Source organism: Quercus suber, unplaced genomic scaffold, assembly GCF_002906115.3.
Source record: "Quercus suber isolate HL8 unplaced genomic scaffold, Cork oak 2.0 scaffold_3B, whole genome shotgun sequence".
Classification (NCBI taxonomy): Eukaryota; Viridiplantae; Streptophyta; class Magnoliopsida; order Fagales; family Fagaceae; genus Quercus; species Quercus suber.
The window spans coordinates 1,635,197-1,649,113 of record NW_027071805.1 but is presented as its reverse complement, the minus strand read 5'-3'; the positions used below and the strand labels follow the sequence as shown (position 1 = coordinate 1,649,113).

Genomic DNA, 13,917 nt, shown 5'->3' with positions numbered 1-13,917 from the left:
CAAATAATATTTGCAAAATTAAGATGACAGACAAGACACACTCTCTGTCCGGGGAAATGGGATCAATAAATAATCAACATTGACGAGTGTGATTTAAAAATGGAGTCCCCCCCCTATAAATTAACAAATCCCCAAAGTAATTAAAAGAATATATATATATATATATACACATATATACAATTAAAGAGTTAGAAAAGAAAAAAACTATCAAACGGCCAATTAAAAAAAGTTTTTAACCATCCAATTAAATAAAGTTTTTATGGAAAAAGAAAAAAAAATTAATATTTTGACAGTTTTTTTCATTTCTCATAAAAGTGATATCAAAACTTTTTAAAAATAGATTCTTAACCAATGCCTCAACGGAACTTGTTAACATTTTCCATATAAATATATAAACTATCAAACGGCTTTGCTATTATAACAAGGTCAACCATGCCACCACGATGTTAGAGGCAATTAACAAAAGAAAAATGTTATAGAATTGAATTTTACTAACTTTCTTGACAGACACAAAGTGTTGAATTTGAGAAGTGACTACAGATTTCAATGGCTTGGATCCGTGTTACACTGCTCTAACATGTTTATTTTAGTGACTTAGATCCAAGAATTTTATAGATATGTTCGTGGGTCAACCGAAAAATCTGATTTCCAACATGGGAATTCGAGCACTCCAACCTGTTCTCCAATCTCTTCTTTCTTAATTTTAGTGACTTAGATCCAAGAATTTTATAGATATGTTCGTGGGTCAACCGAAAAATCTGATTTCCAACATGGGAATTCGAGCACTCCAACCTGTTCTCCAATCTCTTCTTTCTTATTTTTTATATGTAATTACGGATCACAAAGGAAAACAAACTTAAAACATGGAGCATTGAGACCAGTATTATCTACTATTTATTCATTCTAAGTCAACTCACAATTTTTTTATAAAAAATTTCGTCAACTCACAAATTGTCAAACATCATTGTGTTTTGTATATATTGTTTCTTGGAGATATTGTTATGAAAGATAAAATTACAATGAACAAATTGGTAAATGGATAAGAATCTAAAAATTCGAATAAAAGAATGGAGACATGAATGAGAACTTAAAATTTCGTTTAATGGTTTTTTTCATGAGCATCTGTTTATGGTTCAGTATGTTGTTTTCATTTGATTTAATGTGTTGAAAGGAAAGAAAGCCTCCATCACAAAAATTTGCTTTTAACTTTTCACATTCTTTATAGAAATGTATAACTCCTCAACCTCACGCAAAGAGAAATAATAATACCACAGAACCACTATTGATGAAAGTAATGCTAATCTTTAATTCTTTATTGCCATATTAGGTAGTATTTGAAATATGTCATTGTTTGTCTAATATGATTTCTAATTCCTATGTGGTTGAATATGATTTCATTGTGGGATTAAATGAGGTTCTTTCTATGGCGAATGCAATCTTTAACATGTTATGTGTTTTTTTTAATTAATACTTTGTGTGTGATTAGGATATGCTTAGAGCTCTTTTAATAAAAACTTTATTTAAACATGGTCTATCAACACATAAGTGGAGACCAGCCAATAGGCCGGGCAATCTTGGCTACTTAACACTTTCCCAAGCCGTAGCTTAACTTTGGACCTAATGTTTGGTGTGTATGCCTCTGCAAGAGGCTCAAGTTGGTTCCTAAACCTACACCCCAACCCTTTGTCTCTTAGGCCCACTTGATCGAGGCATACTCCCAAATAGTACACCTTGTCATAGGACAATGCACTCACAGTGAAAAATATTAAATAAATAAATACAAATAATATTTTGTGGTACCCCAAAACTCTTCAAGTAGTAGTATTTGGGCCGCAATTTATTTTATTGTGGGCTATATCACTATCCTACATGTTAGGCCTCAAAACTTCGCCTGATTCATATTATCCTGATCTTACCTCCAGTTTTTTCCTCTAATTTCCCTTTGTTCCCCTGTGTTTCCCAATGTTTCTCTCTTTATTTCTCACTCCCCAGCTTTTTCCAACCAACCCCCATGTTGACCTCCTTCCCCTCTTTTATAGTCTCGCATTAGTGGGGTTGTCATCATTTCTTTCCCATTTTACACGTATTCCTACATCCACCAGAATCCCAAGGAATCCTTACAACTTCAAAGGATTCCCTTGGAACTTGTTCCAGATGCCAAACAATGCTCAGCAACGGATTCCCCAAAGTCACTGGCATTGCTTGATTACCGACCTTAATTTGGCTGTCCCCTCACCGCCTTCCCTTTGGTTTGCTATTTTATATTGGGCCCAACTTGGCCCGAGTGTAATTTTGTTTACCTCGAGCGATACCCCAAGACTCTTACCCATTTCCTCAATGAACTGACCCCACCATGATAGGCTTAAGCTACGTGGGCCAACCCCACTACAGTAGGCCTAAGCCACATGGACACTTCTCTTAGTGTTGGGCTTTGGTGGCGTGAGCCGTTCCCAGTCTCGGGGCCCAAGCCCCTTTCTAAACATGTGCATAATGTGTTAATCATTTGTATGTCATATTTTTTAGATACATTTGTAATTACGTACATTTATATTTCATAAATTTAGGTTTTGATTGTATAACCTCATGCACATTTGTATTTCATAAAAGAGACTCCAAGAACAAAAATATGTTTAAACATATTTTTCATTTAAGATTTTAACTCTTTATGTTTTGATTGTTTGGGAGAGGATCAAATGGAGAATGAGTTTGTTATGGCATAGATTTTTGGAATTTCTGGATGGTTGTTAGTCTGGACTTAGGCTTAGACAGTTTAAACATTGTCTAGATAGATGTGGTATCCAGGTAGCCATGAGTGGCTAAGAAAATAGAAAAGTCCGATACTACTACAGTCCTCTTTCCTTGTAAAACATCGTAGGTTCATGATGCAAAGAGGGTGCCATCAAACAAAAACTCAAGAACTTATGTTTCAACTTTTTTTTTCTTTATCTTCTAACACCTTAAAGAAAAATATGCTGATAAAGAAAAATATTTAAAGAGATTTTTATTATCAATTTCTTATAATTAATCAAAACTTTTGCTCATTTTCTCACCTACTATTTATCCCAACTTTCCAATTAATTTTCTCTCTTTATTTTTATTTCTTTTACTAAATACTTTAATTGTGATAATTTTAACTTACCTCTCTTAAAAATAATAGTAATGTGTCAAATATAAATTCAAAATTGTCAAAAAGAAATAGCAAAAGGAGTTAACAAGAGCTATGTTGAAAAGAGGAACGATATTGTTTTAGAGCAAAGTAGAATTTGTTAAAGCGATTCTTTTGAAATGGGTTTCAATCTTTTAGATTATGTTTAATAACTCCATCTTCTTCCCTCATTTTCAAAATTTACTTTGAGAGAGAGAGAGAGAGAGAGAGAGAGATGCATTTTTTTTTTTTAAGAAACAGAGAGAGGTGCAAGTTAAAGGGCATAAATTTTTTGTGTAGAATTTAAATGTGTATGAAATAGTTTATACTTGACAAAACTTTATGCAATACGAGCAATAATTGAGAATGCTATTACAATTAACCACTAATCATTGAAATCATGCTATTACAATTAAACAAATTGATTCAAACTTATAACTAATAAGTAGATTGTAACTCCTTACATATGTAGGGTGTATTTAGACTATCACATATGATGCCATTACCATTAAATTATCATTTATCATTTGAACACAAAAAAATAAAAAATAAAAAATAAAAAACATTTATGGATAACTACAATTAGATATGCATGAAATGTTCATACTACTTAATAAAGTTTCTTCTACCAAATAAAGATATACAAGCAATGACCAAAAGATCAGAGGATGACCTAATATGTGTAATACTCTATTTGTTTTGAAGGAAAATATTGTGTAAAGATAATTTTTCGTGTTTTCCAGTATTTGGTAGCATAAAAAAAGATAATTCAAAAGAAAACTATCTTTGGTCGGTATAAAAAGTATAACTTACTTTTAGAGATTGTTTTCCATTAAATATTTTTGGAAAACAACTCTATAGTTTTGTAGAAAATACTTCTTTGAAAATGACTCATTTTCTAAAAAATATCTTCGCTGAAACAAACAGAGCATAACATCTAACACATGTAAACCCATCTTCCCTTAGAACGTCGAAGCACCTCAGTAAAAACATCAATACACCACTCTACAGTCTACGCTACGCCTACTCTTACAGTCTTCTCAACAAATCCAACTCCAATCTAATAATCTATTTCTATACTGCACTTCCCGCTCTTTGAGATGTCAAGTAAAAACTTACATTTCTATACTAATATGTTGTTTTTAATTCTCATTCTGGTGTCGTAAAACAACTTATCATTATAGTTCTTAAATATTACTTAAAGAGGCTCTCATTTAAGTCATAATTTTGAGTATAATACGATATATATGTATTGTATCAATTGAAAGAATGATGTATCGACCATATTTATGAATTGTATGATATACAAATGCGTATAAGATGAATAGTACATATTGGACAATACGTAATCATGAAAGTTTAAATTGTGTTTTGTTTGTTAAAATTTGTGCTTTGATTAGAGTCCAATAAGATGTTAGCTTTGTTTTTAACACAAATTATTGGACTATATTCAATCAGTAAAATAAGGTGCTTATTATCTTTTTACTTCTCTGTGTCTCCTACCAAATGTATATTTCAGATACTTCATTTTCACATTTGCAAATTTCATTTCTATATTATATATAAGGTATTAAATGATAATATAATTATTTTTTCATTATTGTTGTTGTAAGTCTAAGAAGTTAGAATGCCAAGAAAAAGTTACTAAAATAGAAGAACAAGAAGAAATTACAAATATTGATGATGATGATGATGAGGAAGATGTCAATGAAAAAATAATTTTGCAAGATGATCAACATGTTGATAACATAAATTTTGAGGGAGTTGATTAGACAAGATGATAAATATGATAAGAAAGTAATTATTTATTATATGTCATGTATTATCATTTTGGACAAATTTGGCTCCAAACATGTTCTAAACTATATTTTCCAACTCATTAAGTGACAAACTATAAAACTATCCATGTGTATTATTTAAACAAATCACATGACTCATTAAAAAAGTTCGGTAACTAAACACATAGATAGTTTCTTCAATTACGACATAATAGGTTAGAGTAAAATAGCTCCAAATATGTTTGAAACCAAACATTTTCCTATCACTTTTGAATTTAATCAATTTGAACATGGATGTTATGAACATATTATAATTTGATTTATTTAATTCGCTTTGATAATTATTACTACATAAGTAATAATTAAATTAGTCATTAGTTGATTCTAAAAAAAATATAGTCATTAGTCATATATTACCTTTTATATATGAATATATAAAGTTTTATTTATTTATAAATCTTATTAAGTATTTATGTATTTTACAATGCTATACACATTTTTACATCCATGAATCTAGTACCTAATCTTGACGCATTATGGTAAAATGTTGCTCTTCCCTGCTTCATCTCTTAAAATTCTCAAGGAAGATACAATCAGTTTTATCCTTCTTTGCTCAATCCTTATTGACAACATTTGGAGAATCAGAAGTTTAACCATTTTTTGCAGGTCACATTCCCGATCTTAGAAAAGCTGCAAGAGATATAAACAAATCCTATGAGGCTCATCTTGAAGCTTGGTCAACCCTCAGGCCTCCAAGATTATCCAAATGACTTCCTCCTATTGCCTGGGTCAAAATAAATTATGATGTAGCAAGTAGACCAAATCTCTCATTGGCAGCAGCTTTCTGTAGAAATTACAAAGGTTAAGTCCTGTTTTTGCACACTTCGTCAGATCCCCTCCTCGGTGAAGTCAATGCAGCTCCTTTAGCCTTGAAACTTTCTGTCCAGCAATCTCACTCGTGTTCAATTTGAAGGCGATTTTTTGGCAATAACAGAAGCTCTCAAAAAAATACTGCTTCTGCTACCTCTGCACCAGATTTTCTTCTTCCTATTTTGAATATTATAAATGAATCTTTAAGATCCTCTTGTTGGGATTTTTGTTTTGTTCCCAGGAATATGAATTTTTTAGCCCATAATGTTGCTTCTTGGGCATCCTTTTGTAAAACAAAACTGGGACGACCTTTAACCATCTTTAACCTCGCTACTTGGGTTTTCTGCCCAGATGTTAGAGATGGTTTAGGGCCCCTCTTTCTTCACTGACGTCATCTTCGAGCTTCCTCTCTTTCTGGAAGTCCTAATAAATGCTTAAGGGCAGCTGGGATCACTAAGTAAAGATCACTCAACAGTAACCCATAACCAGAGACCCAACAGGAAAAATATAAAAAAAACATCACATAGAGAGGCGATGGGAACACTGAAAAGAGTGGCGAAGTGCTGAAAAAAATATACAAAGAATCGAACCCAATTGAGCACATGGTTATCAATCAAAGAAAATAAGCAAAACTCAGAAGGAATAGAGCATAACCTACCGATCAAAGATAATATGCAAAACACAAAAGCAATTGAGAATAATCACATACACACACATATATATCAAAACTTAAAGAAAATTTCATTAGATTCTACAATTAAAGTCCAATTTTTTATCATGTGTCCTAAATTAATTATTTATTTTTAGAGAATTTTATTTCTTGATTTCGGAGTCAAATGTAAAACCACATCATAAATATCTATCTATGTGAGTTATTGCCTACAAAAACTAAAAAGTCTAGAATTAATGAACATAAATTTTGCTTTCTTTTAAATAAATAAAAAAAAAAGACAATTTACATTTTGGACTTAATAATGTTCTTTCAAGACTTTTTAAAGAGTTAAAAAAATATATAAAAATGACTATCAATAATATTTAAAATATATAGCGTAAAAATTATATTATGCATTTTAATGTATATATTTTATATACATCCATGCATATGAATGAAATTACAAGTTAGTTAAAATAAAAGGCAAGATCGACTTCAAATTATAGGATTGTATGATCCTACAAACCCAGCAATTCTAGCATCAGTCTTGAGCCCTAAGCAATCCTAATTGATTTGATATTGTAGGATCATAGGATTGTACAATCTGCATCTCACTTTTAACAACCATGCAAGAAATAGCAGTATGTGGAACAAAATTGAAAATTCAATTGAAGTCTAATTTGATTTTCTCTGAGTTTGGCTTTTAATATATATATAGAGAGAGAGAGATAGGTTACGACATATTTTGTCCCTACCATTACTCTTGTCATGCAAAACAAGTATTCCAGGAGTAGCTAAAACATAATTGTCTAGATGAATAGATTTAAAAATTGGTATCGCTTTAATTGGTTGTAACCAATCCCGTCCCAAAAAAAAAACAAACAAAAACATTATAGGCTTTTTAATGCAAGACAACTCCACTTACCAAATATGGAAAAAAAAAAAAGAAAAAGAAAAGAGTAAGAACTCCAAATTGGAAATTAATTGGCCCTCACTATTCATCATCAGCGGATGCAGAAGATTGATGGGGGAAAGTAGACCACACATCGGCCCATGTCGTCCGTCCATCAGTCACCTCCTTAATGACCAATGCTGCCTGTTCCACATCAACACGGATTTGATCCTTGCTGTCCCTCTCCCGGATTGTCACTGAGGACGTTGAATCAACAGTGATTGCAAAGGGTACCCCAAGTTCATCAGTCCTTGCATATCGTTTACCAATTGATGTCCCTAGTAAACATCATTCAAACATTGAGACAATCAGAAACATTCCACATATAAATGCATTAGGCAGTCCTCCATCTTATCATTTTCTGAGGCAAACAATTACCTTTCTATTGTAATTGATCTTATTGCAATACAGAGTAAAGAAAATGCATTCATTGCCAAAGAAATGATGACTGACGTTTAAATCCTAAGATGAATTTAATAGGCCGATTCAATAAACTTGTTGAAATTCAATGTAAATTTAAATGCTAACAATTTTAAATGCTACACGGATCACATGAAAATTAACTTTCAAGGGGAATAGAGACACCCTCAAGTGCTTCCCCTGTTGCCTTACTCCCAAAGAGAGAAAATTTTATACATGTACAGACTTCTTTTTATTTTTTGATAGGTATATACATTTACACAGTATACACTTCAGTCACCTGGATTTCTAGATGATGGTAATTTTATCTAAAAACTTTGATGAAAGTACACAAATCATTGGTTTCATACTTCTTAAAATTGGCAGAGACTACAGCTCACAAAATGGATTAAAAGGAAGAAAAAATATACCGACACATGCAGTCAAGCAAGCGAGAAAAAATGCCCCTAACCAATGTCCATATTCACAAATTAGTGGAAAGATGAAATACCTGTAATGTCAATCTTATGTGAGATTCCAGCTGTAGTCAATGATTGAGAAATGACTTTAGCAACCTCCTCATATTGTTGATTCTGAACAAGTGGGAAATCTAATTATTAGTGCGCCTTTGCAATAGATTTTTATAATTTATTTGAGAAGTACGATAAATATTAACAAAAATCATTGTATCGCGATCAAAACATTATGTTTTTTTTTTTTTTTTTTTTTTGAGGGGGTCAAAACATTATGTTAAAAAGTAAAAATCTAAGTATAAACATATGTCAACAAACTATTTAATTTTTTCCCCTTATTGAATAAATCAATCAAGAATGACTCAATTGGATATTCTACCAAATGATAAAATTGTATTTCTTTTCAAGAGTTGCCATTTAAAAAAAAAAATGAATATCATTAGCATTAAATTCAAGTATGAACATTTTATATGTACCTAATTATAGTTTTATTTTATTTATTACTATTATAGGTAGATAGTGGGAGACAGGTAGATGGGGTTGGAAGTTGTAACCACATATATGGGGCATGTACTTAGTTATCACTTGAACCCATATATTTATGAGTAATGCTATAGTCACAGATCATTTTATAATATTTTTACAAATTGTTGATGTGGTGAACTTCTTATTGATTTTTATATAGACTTACCATTAACATTACTTTTTCATTTATCAATAACCACTTACCACATTAACAGTTTGTAATTTTATTTTATTTTATTTTGTTGTAAAAAAAGTTTGTATCTGTAGTATTACTCTATATATATTGTAGTTATTTTTAAATGAAATGTTATGTCCATAATATTTTTCATAATACTTTATAATAAATCTTAATTAGTAAATTGTTACAAACAGTTATATGTGTACCAAAAAGTAATTTAAGTAATAAATTTAAATTGAAACCAATAAAAGTTTACCACCTAAGATTTGTTATGAAAGTACAGTAAAAAACATATTTACCGTAGAATTTCTCTATTTTGAAGGCTAAAGTTTGAGAGTTTTTAATTTTATACTTAGAAATTTCAGAATTTCGATCTTATCCTTGAAGGAACTTCGTTCATATTTTTCATTAAGCAGCACATAAACTTACCAAACTTGTATACTTTATCCAATAAAATGATTATAACATGTAATTTATGTGGCATAAAAAAATAAAAAAAAAACTTGAAATAATTAAAAAATTAAAGTCGCTTTGATGAGATGCCATGTATTGTGCCAATAGATTTACTCAATGGTTAGGATTAAAAACAAGGGTATTTATTTTATTTTATTTTACTCAATACGCAGGGTACATGATTCTCAAAACCATTTAGATAAAACCCTAGTGGAAAAAAAAAAAAAAAAAAAAGTTATCGCCGGGCTAGAAGGCTCGTACTCGCATCGCATGCGTCATTTTCTTCTTAAAGCTCTATCAAAACATTCCTTTGGTCACAATTTCTTATCTCCTCTCACTACTCTCCGCTCCGCTCACTCAACCCTATCCCACGCGTTCACGCGCCGCCCCCCTACACGACGATTCAAATGGAGGAGACTCTCCGTAAAGCCCTAGCCGAGAAGCAATCGGCCGTGGATTCACAAGGCAACGCCGTGCGTGCTCTCAAGGCTGCCAAAGCCGCCAAGGCCGAAGTCGATGCCGCAATCGAAGCCCTCAACGGGTTGAAGCTCGAGAAGGCCTCGATCGAGAAGCAGCTCCAGGCTGCCGTCTCCGGCGCCGGCGGCGATGGGTCGCTCAACAGGGAAGCTTTCCGGCAAACCGTGAATAACACGCTCGAGCGGCGGCTATTTTACATTCCGTCGTTCAAAATCTACCGCGGCGTTGCTGGGCTTTACGATTACGGGCCTCCCGGTTGCGCTGTCAAGTCTAACGTCCTCGGTTTCTGGCGCCAGGTTAGCTCAAAGCTCAAATTCTCCGTATCTACTTTGTCTTTGTTTTGAAACTAGCAACTCAGGGTTTGGTTATAGCATAGATTGCTTGAAGAAGTTTGTGCATGCATTGCGTTGAGAATATATTGTTAGGATTTCGGGTTATAATGTAGAACACAGAAAGACACTTTTATATATGTTATTTGAATTGCTTATTACTTCATTCAGTATAACAGTTTTACGGTTTTTTTTTTTTTTGGGGTAGTGATGGGGTATGTAATGTGATTGATGTGTCAATCAAATCCAATAAAACAGTGTTTTAATTATTAATCTTGATGTATGGAGCTTGTAAATTCATAATAAGTTAGGAGTTAAAAATGAGAGAGCCTCCTGGGTGCTTAGCCCGGCATGGATTACCCAGTAATTGGTTCTAGTGGGTGGGGTCAGTTGCCTATAGGAATATTATTAACAGTCGACATGCAACTAATCTGAGTAAAGTTCTCCTATGTCATCACAAGAAAAAAGAAAAAAAAATGGGGGAGTACAGTGCAGGCTTGTGGTTATAGTTTGGCTCTCGGGGGTTTAGTTTTTCAGAGTATTTGAAGGTTTGGGGGAGTGGACAGAACATAACCTTTGCATCTCACTTGTAATGGTTCAGGTTTTATTACAGGCTGCCATGTTATTTAAAATTATTTTTAATGACATGGTACTCAATATGCCACTAGATTTAGAACATCCAATTTGAACCATGAAGTGATTATCGTCAAGTGCTGCAGGCATGGTTCTGTTGATCTTGTGTTGTCTAGTTTTGAAATCTTAAGCAAAGGGGAGGGGAGAAGAGATGGGTTGATGCACAATGCACCATGAATAAAGCATGCAATATTGTCATTCGTTGTATCTACATCTGTGTTCAAGTTATAAGTCATCATTTTCATTTTTAATGACCTTGGCAGCCATTTTACTTGAAATTCAACCATGATGGAACTTTTTTGCTAGCATTTGACCTATATTTTTTAAGATTTCATTAATGAACCAGTGTGAATGATGACAAACTTAGAAGCTGTGCATTTATGTCAACATTAAACATTCCTATTGCAAAATTAGTTCATTCAAATTTTAATTTTGGGTTTTGTTTGCAGCATTTCGTGCTTGAGGAGAACATGCTGGAAGTTGATTGCCCATGTGTCACACCTGAGGTTGTCCTGAAGGCATCTGGGCATGTTGATAAATTCACTGACCTTATGGTCAAGGATGAGAAAACGGGCACCTGCTACCGTGCTGACCACTTGCTCAAGGACTTTTGCAATGAGAAGCTTCAGAAAGACCTTAGCATAACTGCAGAGAAGGCAGCAGAACTGAAACATGTACTTGCAGTCTTGGATGATCTCTCATCTGAAGAGCTGGGTGCAAAGATCAAGGAGTATGGCATTACAGCTCCAGACACAAAGAATCCACTGTCTGATCCGTATCCGTTCAACTTAATGTTTCAAACATCGATAGGCCCATCTGGCTTGAGTCCTGGGTGAGTATTTGGTAGACATACCTGTATTCTTAGGAATTATTTTGTCCCTACCAAATAAGTGGGGAATGCACTCACAATGAGGTCCTTTTTTTGTAGGGTGGGGGGTGTTTACATCTGATTGTATTAAACTCTTTTGATTGACTTTGATCATCTCTTGAATTTGTATGCAGAATTATGAGTACTTACCCTTGGAAGCAGAATTATTAATTATTTCATTTTCTGCAGGTATATGCGTCCTGAAACTGCGCAAGGCATATTTGTTAATTTTAAGGACTTGTACTATTACAATGGTAACAAGCTCCCCTTTGCTGCCGCTCAAATTGGTCAGGCTTTCAGGAATGAGGTAATTCTCTCCCTAAAAGTGAAAAGCATTTAACAAATGAGGCAAGTCTTTCAGAAATGCGTTTAACTTATTTTTCTAACAAATTGCTTCTAACTTTTACTTGTCAAATAAAAAAGTGAAAAGCTGTTTCTGTGCATGTTGCGTGGGCTTATGCTAGTATTTCTTTATGTAAATTGCTATATTGTGTGGAACTGAGAATGTTTCTCAACTCCTGTTACCTGGGTCTTGAGTGTCACAGAGAGAGAAAGAGCTAATGTGATTTTTCATATGGGCAGATTTCTCCTCGCCAAGGCCTTTTGAGAGTCCGTGAGTTCACCCTGGCTGAGATTGAGCACTTTGTAGATCCTGAAAACAAGTCCCACCCAAAATTTTCAGAAGTCGCTAACTTGGAGTTTTTAATGTTCCCAAGAGAAGAACAAATGTCTGGCCATTCAGCAAAGAAAATTCCACTGGGTGAAGCAGTTTCAAGGGTTGGTTTGAAGAATATCTGCTTTTTTCCCCCTCCTTTTTGGTTTGGTTTGGCTTGGCTTCTCCTCTCTCAATTTCTAGGTTGCCTTTTTTTATGTGACAATGCTGTGGTTAATGTTTCTAGGGAATTGTCAACAATGAAACTCTTGGCTACTTTATTGGGAGAGTATATCTGTTCTTAACTCGCCTTGGTATAGATGAAGACCGTTTACGGTTCCGGCAGCATCTAGCAAATGAAATGGCCCATTATGCAGCTGACTGTTGGGATGCTGAGATTGAGAGTTCCTACGGGTGGATTGAATGTGTTGGTATTGCTGATAGGTCTGCATATGACTTGCGTGCTCATACGGTAAGAATTTGATTGGTATTATTTCAGGATTCTTACAATTAGACAGTAAACTAGATGTTTTTGAAAAATTATATGCTCCAATCACTTTAATGATGAGATGCCATGATTTCTAAGAATAAAATGGATAGTTTAAGTTCATTTTGCCACATTATTGCTCAGAAAGCTTGCTAATATGATATGAACCTTCATTGTTATCATAATAAGTTAGTTAATGCTTTTATTTACAAGCTGCTGACAACATATATTGTATCAAGACATTGTACCATTACAACATAGAAGAAAATGCTAAGGATGTATCTACTTTACTTTCTGGCAATAGTGATGCTATGTTGTTATGGAATTTTGATATTTGATCTGTGACAGGATAAAAGTGGTGTTGCGCTTGTGGCTCAAGAAAAATTCTCGGAACCTAGAGAAGTAGAGGTAATCCTTCTGTTAATTTACCATACCCACCATCATCATAATTAGTACTATAAACATGGGTGCATTACTTTTGTCACAACACAACAAGAAGCTCTTTTTAGTACACCTGCTTGAAAATTGCTTGACTCATGGTGTATAATTTCAGAAACTAGTCATCAATCCAGTGAAAAAAGAGCTGGGTCTTGCATTCAAGGGGAACCAAAGGATGGTGGTTGAAGCTTTGGAGGTATACAATTCAGTAGCCCTCTTCGGTCCTGGATGCCATGATTTTCAGAAAATGTAGAGCTGCATTAATGTTGATCTATTATTTGTTTTATTTTTTTGTGTTAGGCAATGAATGAAAAAGAAGCTTTGGAAATGAAGGCCACTTTAGAATCCAAGGGGGAGACTGAGTTTTTGGTGTGCACACTTGGGAAAAATATAACTATTACAAAGAGCATGGTCACAATTTCAAAGGAGATTAAGAAAGAACACCAGAGAGTTTTTACACCATCTGTGATCGAGCCATCTTTTGGCATTGGGAGGATAATATATTGCCTCTATGAACATTCTTTCTACACAAGGCCAAGTAAAGCTGGGGATGAGCAGTTAAATGTTTTCCGTTTCCCGCCTCTTGTTGCACCTATAAAATGCACAGT

At 33.6% G+C, this 13,917-nt stretch overlaps 1 protein-coding gene and 1 long non-coding RNA gene across 2 annotated transcripts; one reads left to right on the top strand and one right to left on the bottom strand.

The window, feature by feature from the left end:
* Nucleotides 1–7,091: 7,091 nt before the first annotated feature.
* Nucleotides 7,092–8,403, bottom strand: LOC136066206 (uncharacterized). The gene is made up of 2 exons (XR_010627652.1): nucleotides 8,308–8,403; nucleotides 7,092–7,675 (listed from the first exon to the last, which is right to left on the bottom strand). It is a non-coding gene; the product is annotated as an uncharacterized LOC136066206 (long non-coding RNA).
* A 1,234-nt stretch (nucleotides 8,404–9,637) lies between these two features.
* LOC112009259 (glycine--tRNA ligase, mitochondrial 1) lies at nucleotides 9,638–13,917 on the top strand (the record flags this gene model as incomplete). Its single annotated transcript, XM_024041594.2, is given in 8 exon segments — nucleotides 9,638–10,198; nucleotides 11,314–11,696; nucleotides 11,922–12,039; nucleotides 12,315–12,509; nucleotides 12,632–12,856; nucleotides 13,220–13,279; nucleotides 13,425–13,505; nucleotides 13,610–13,917. Coding segments are annotated over 8 exon segments (1,736 nt in total), but the record flags the coding sequence as incomplete, so codon positions are not given.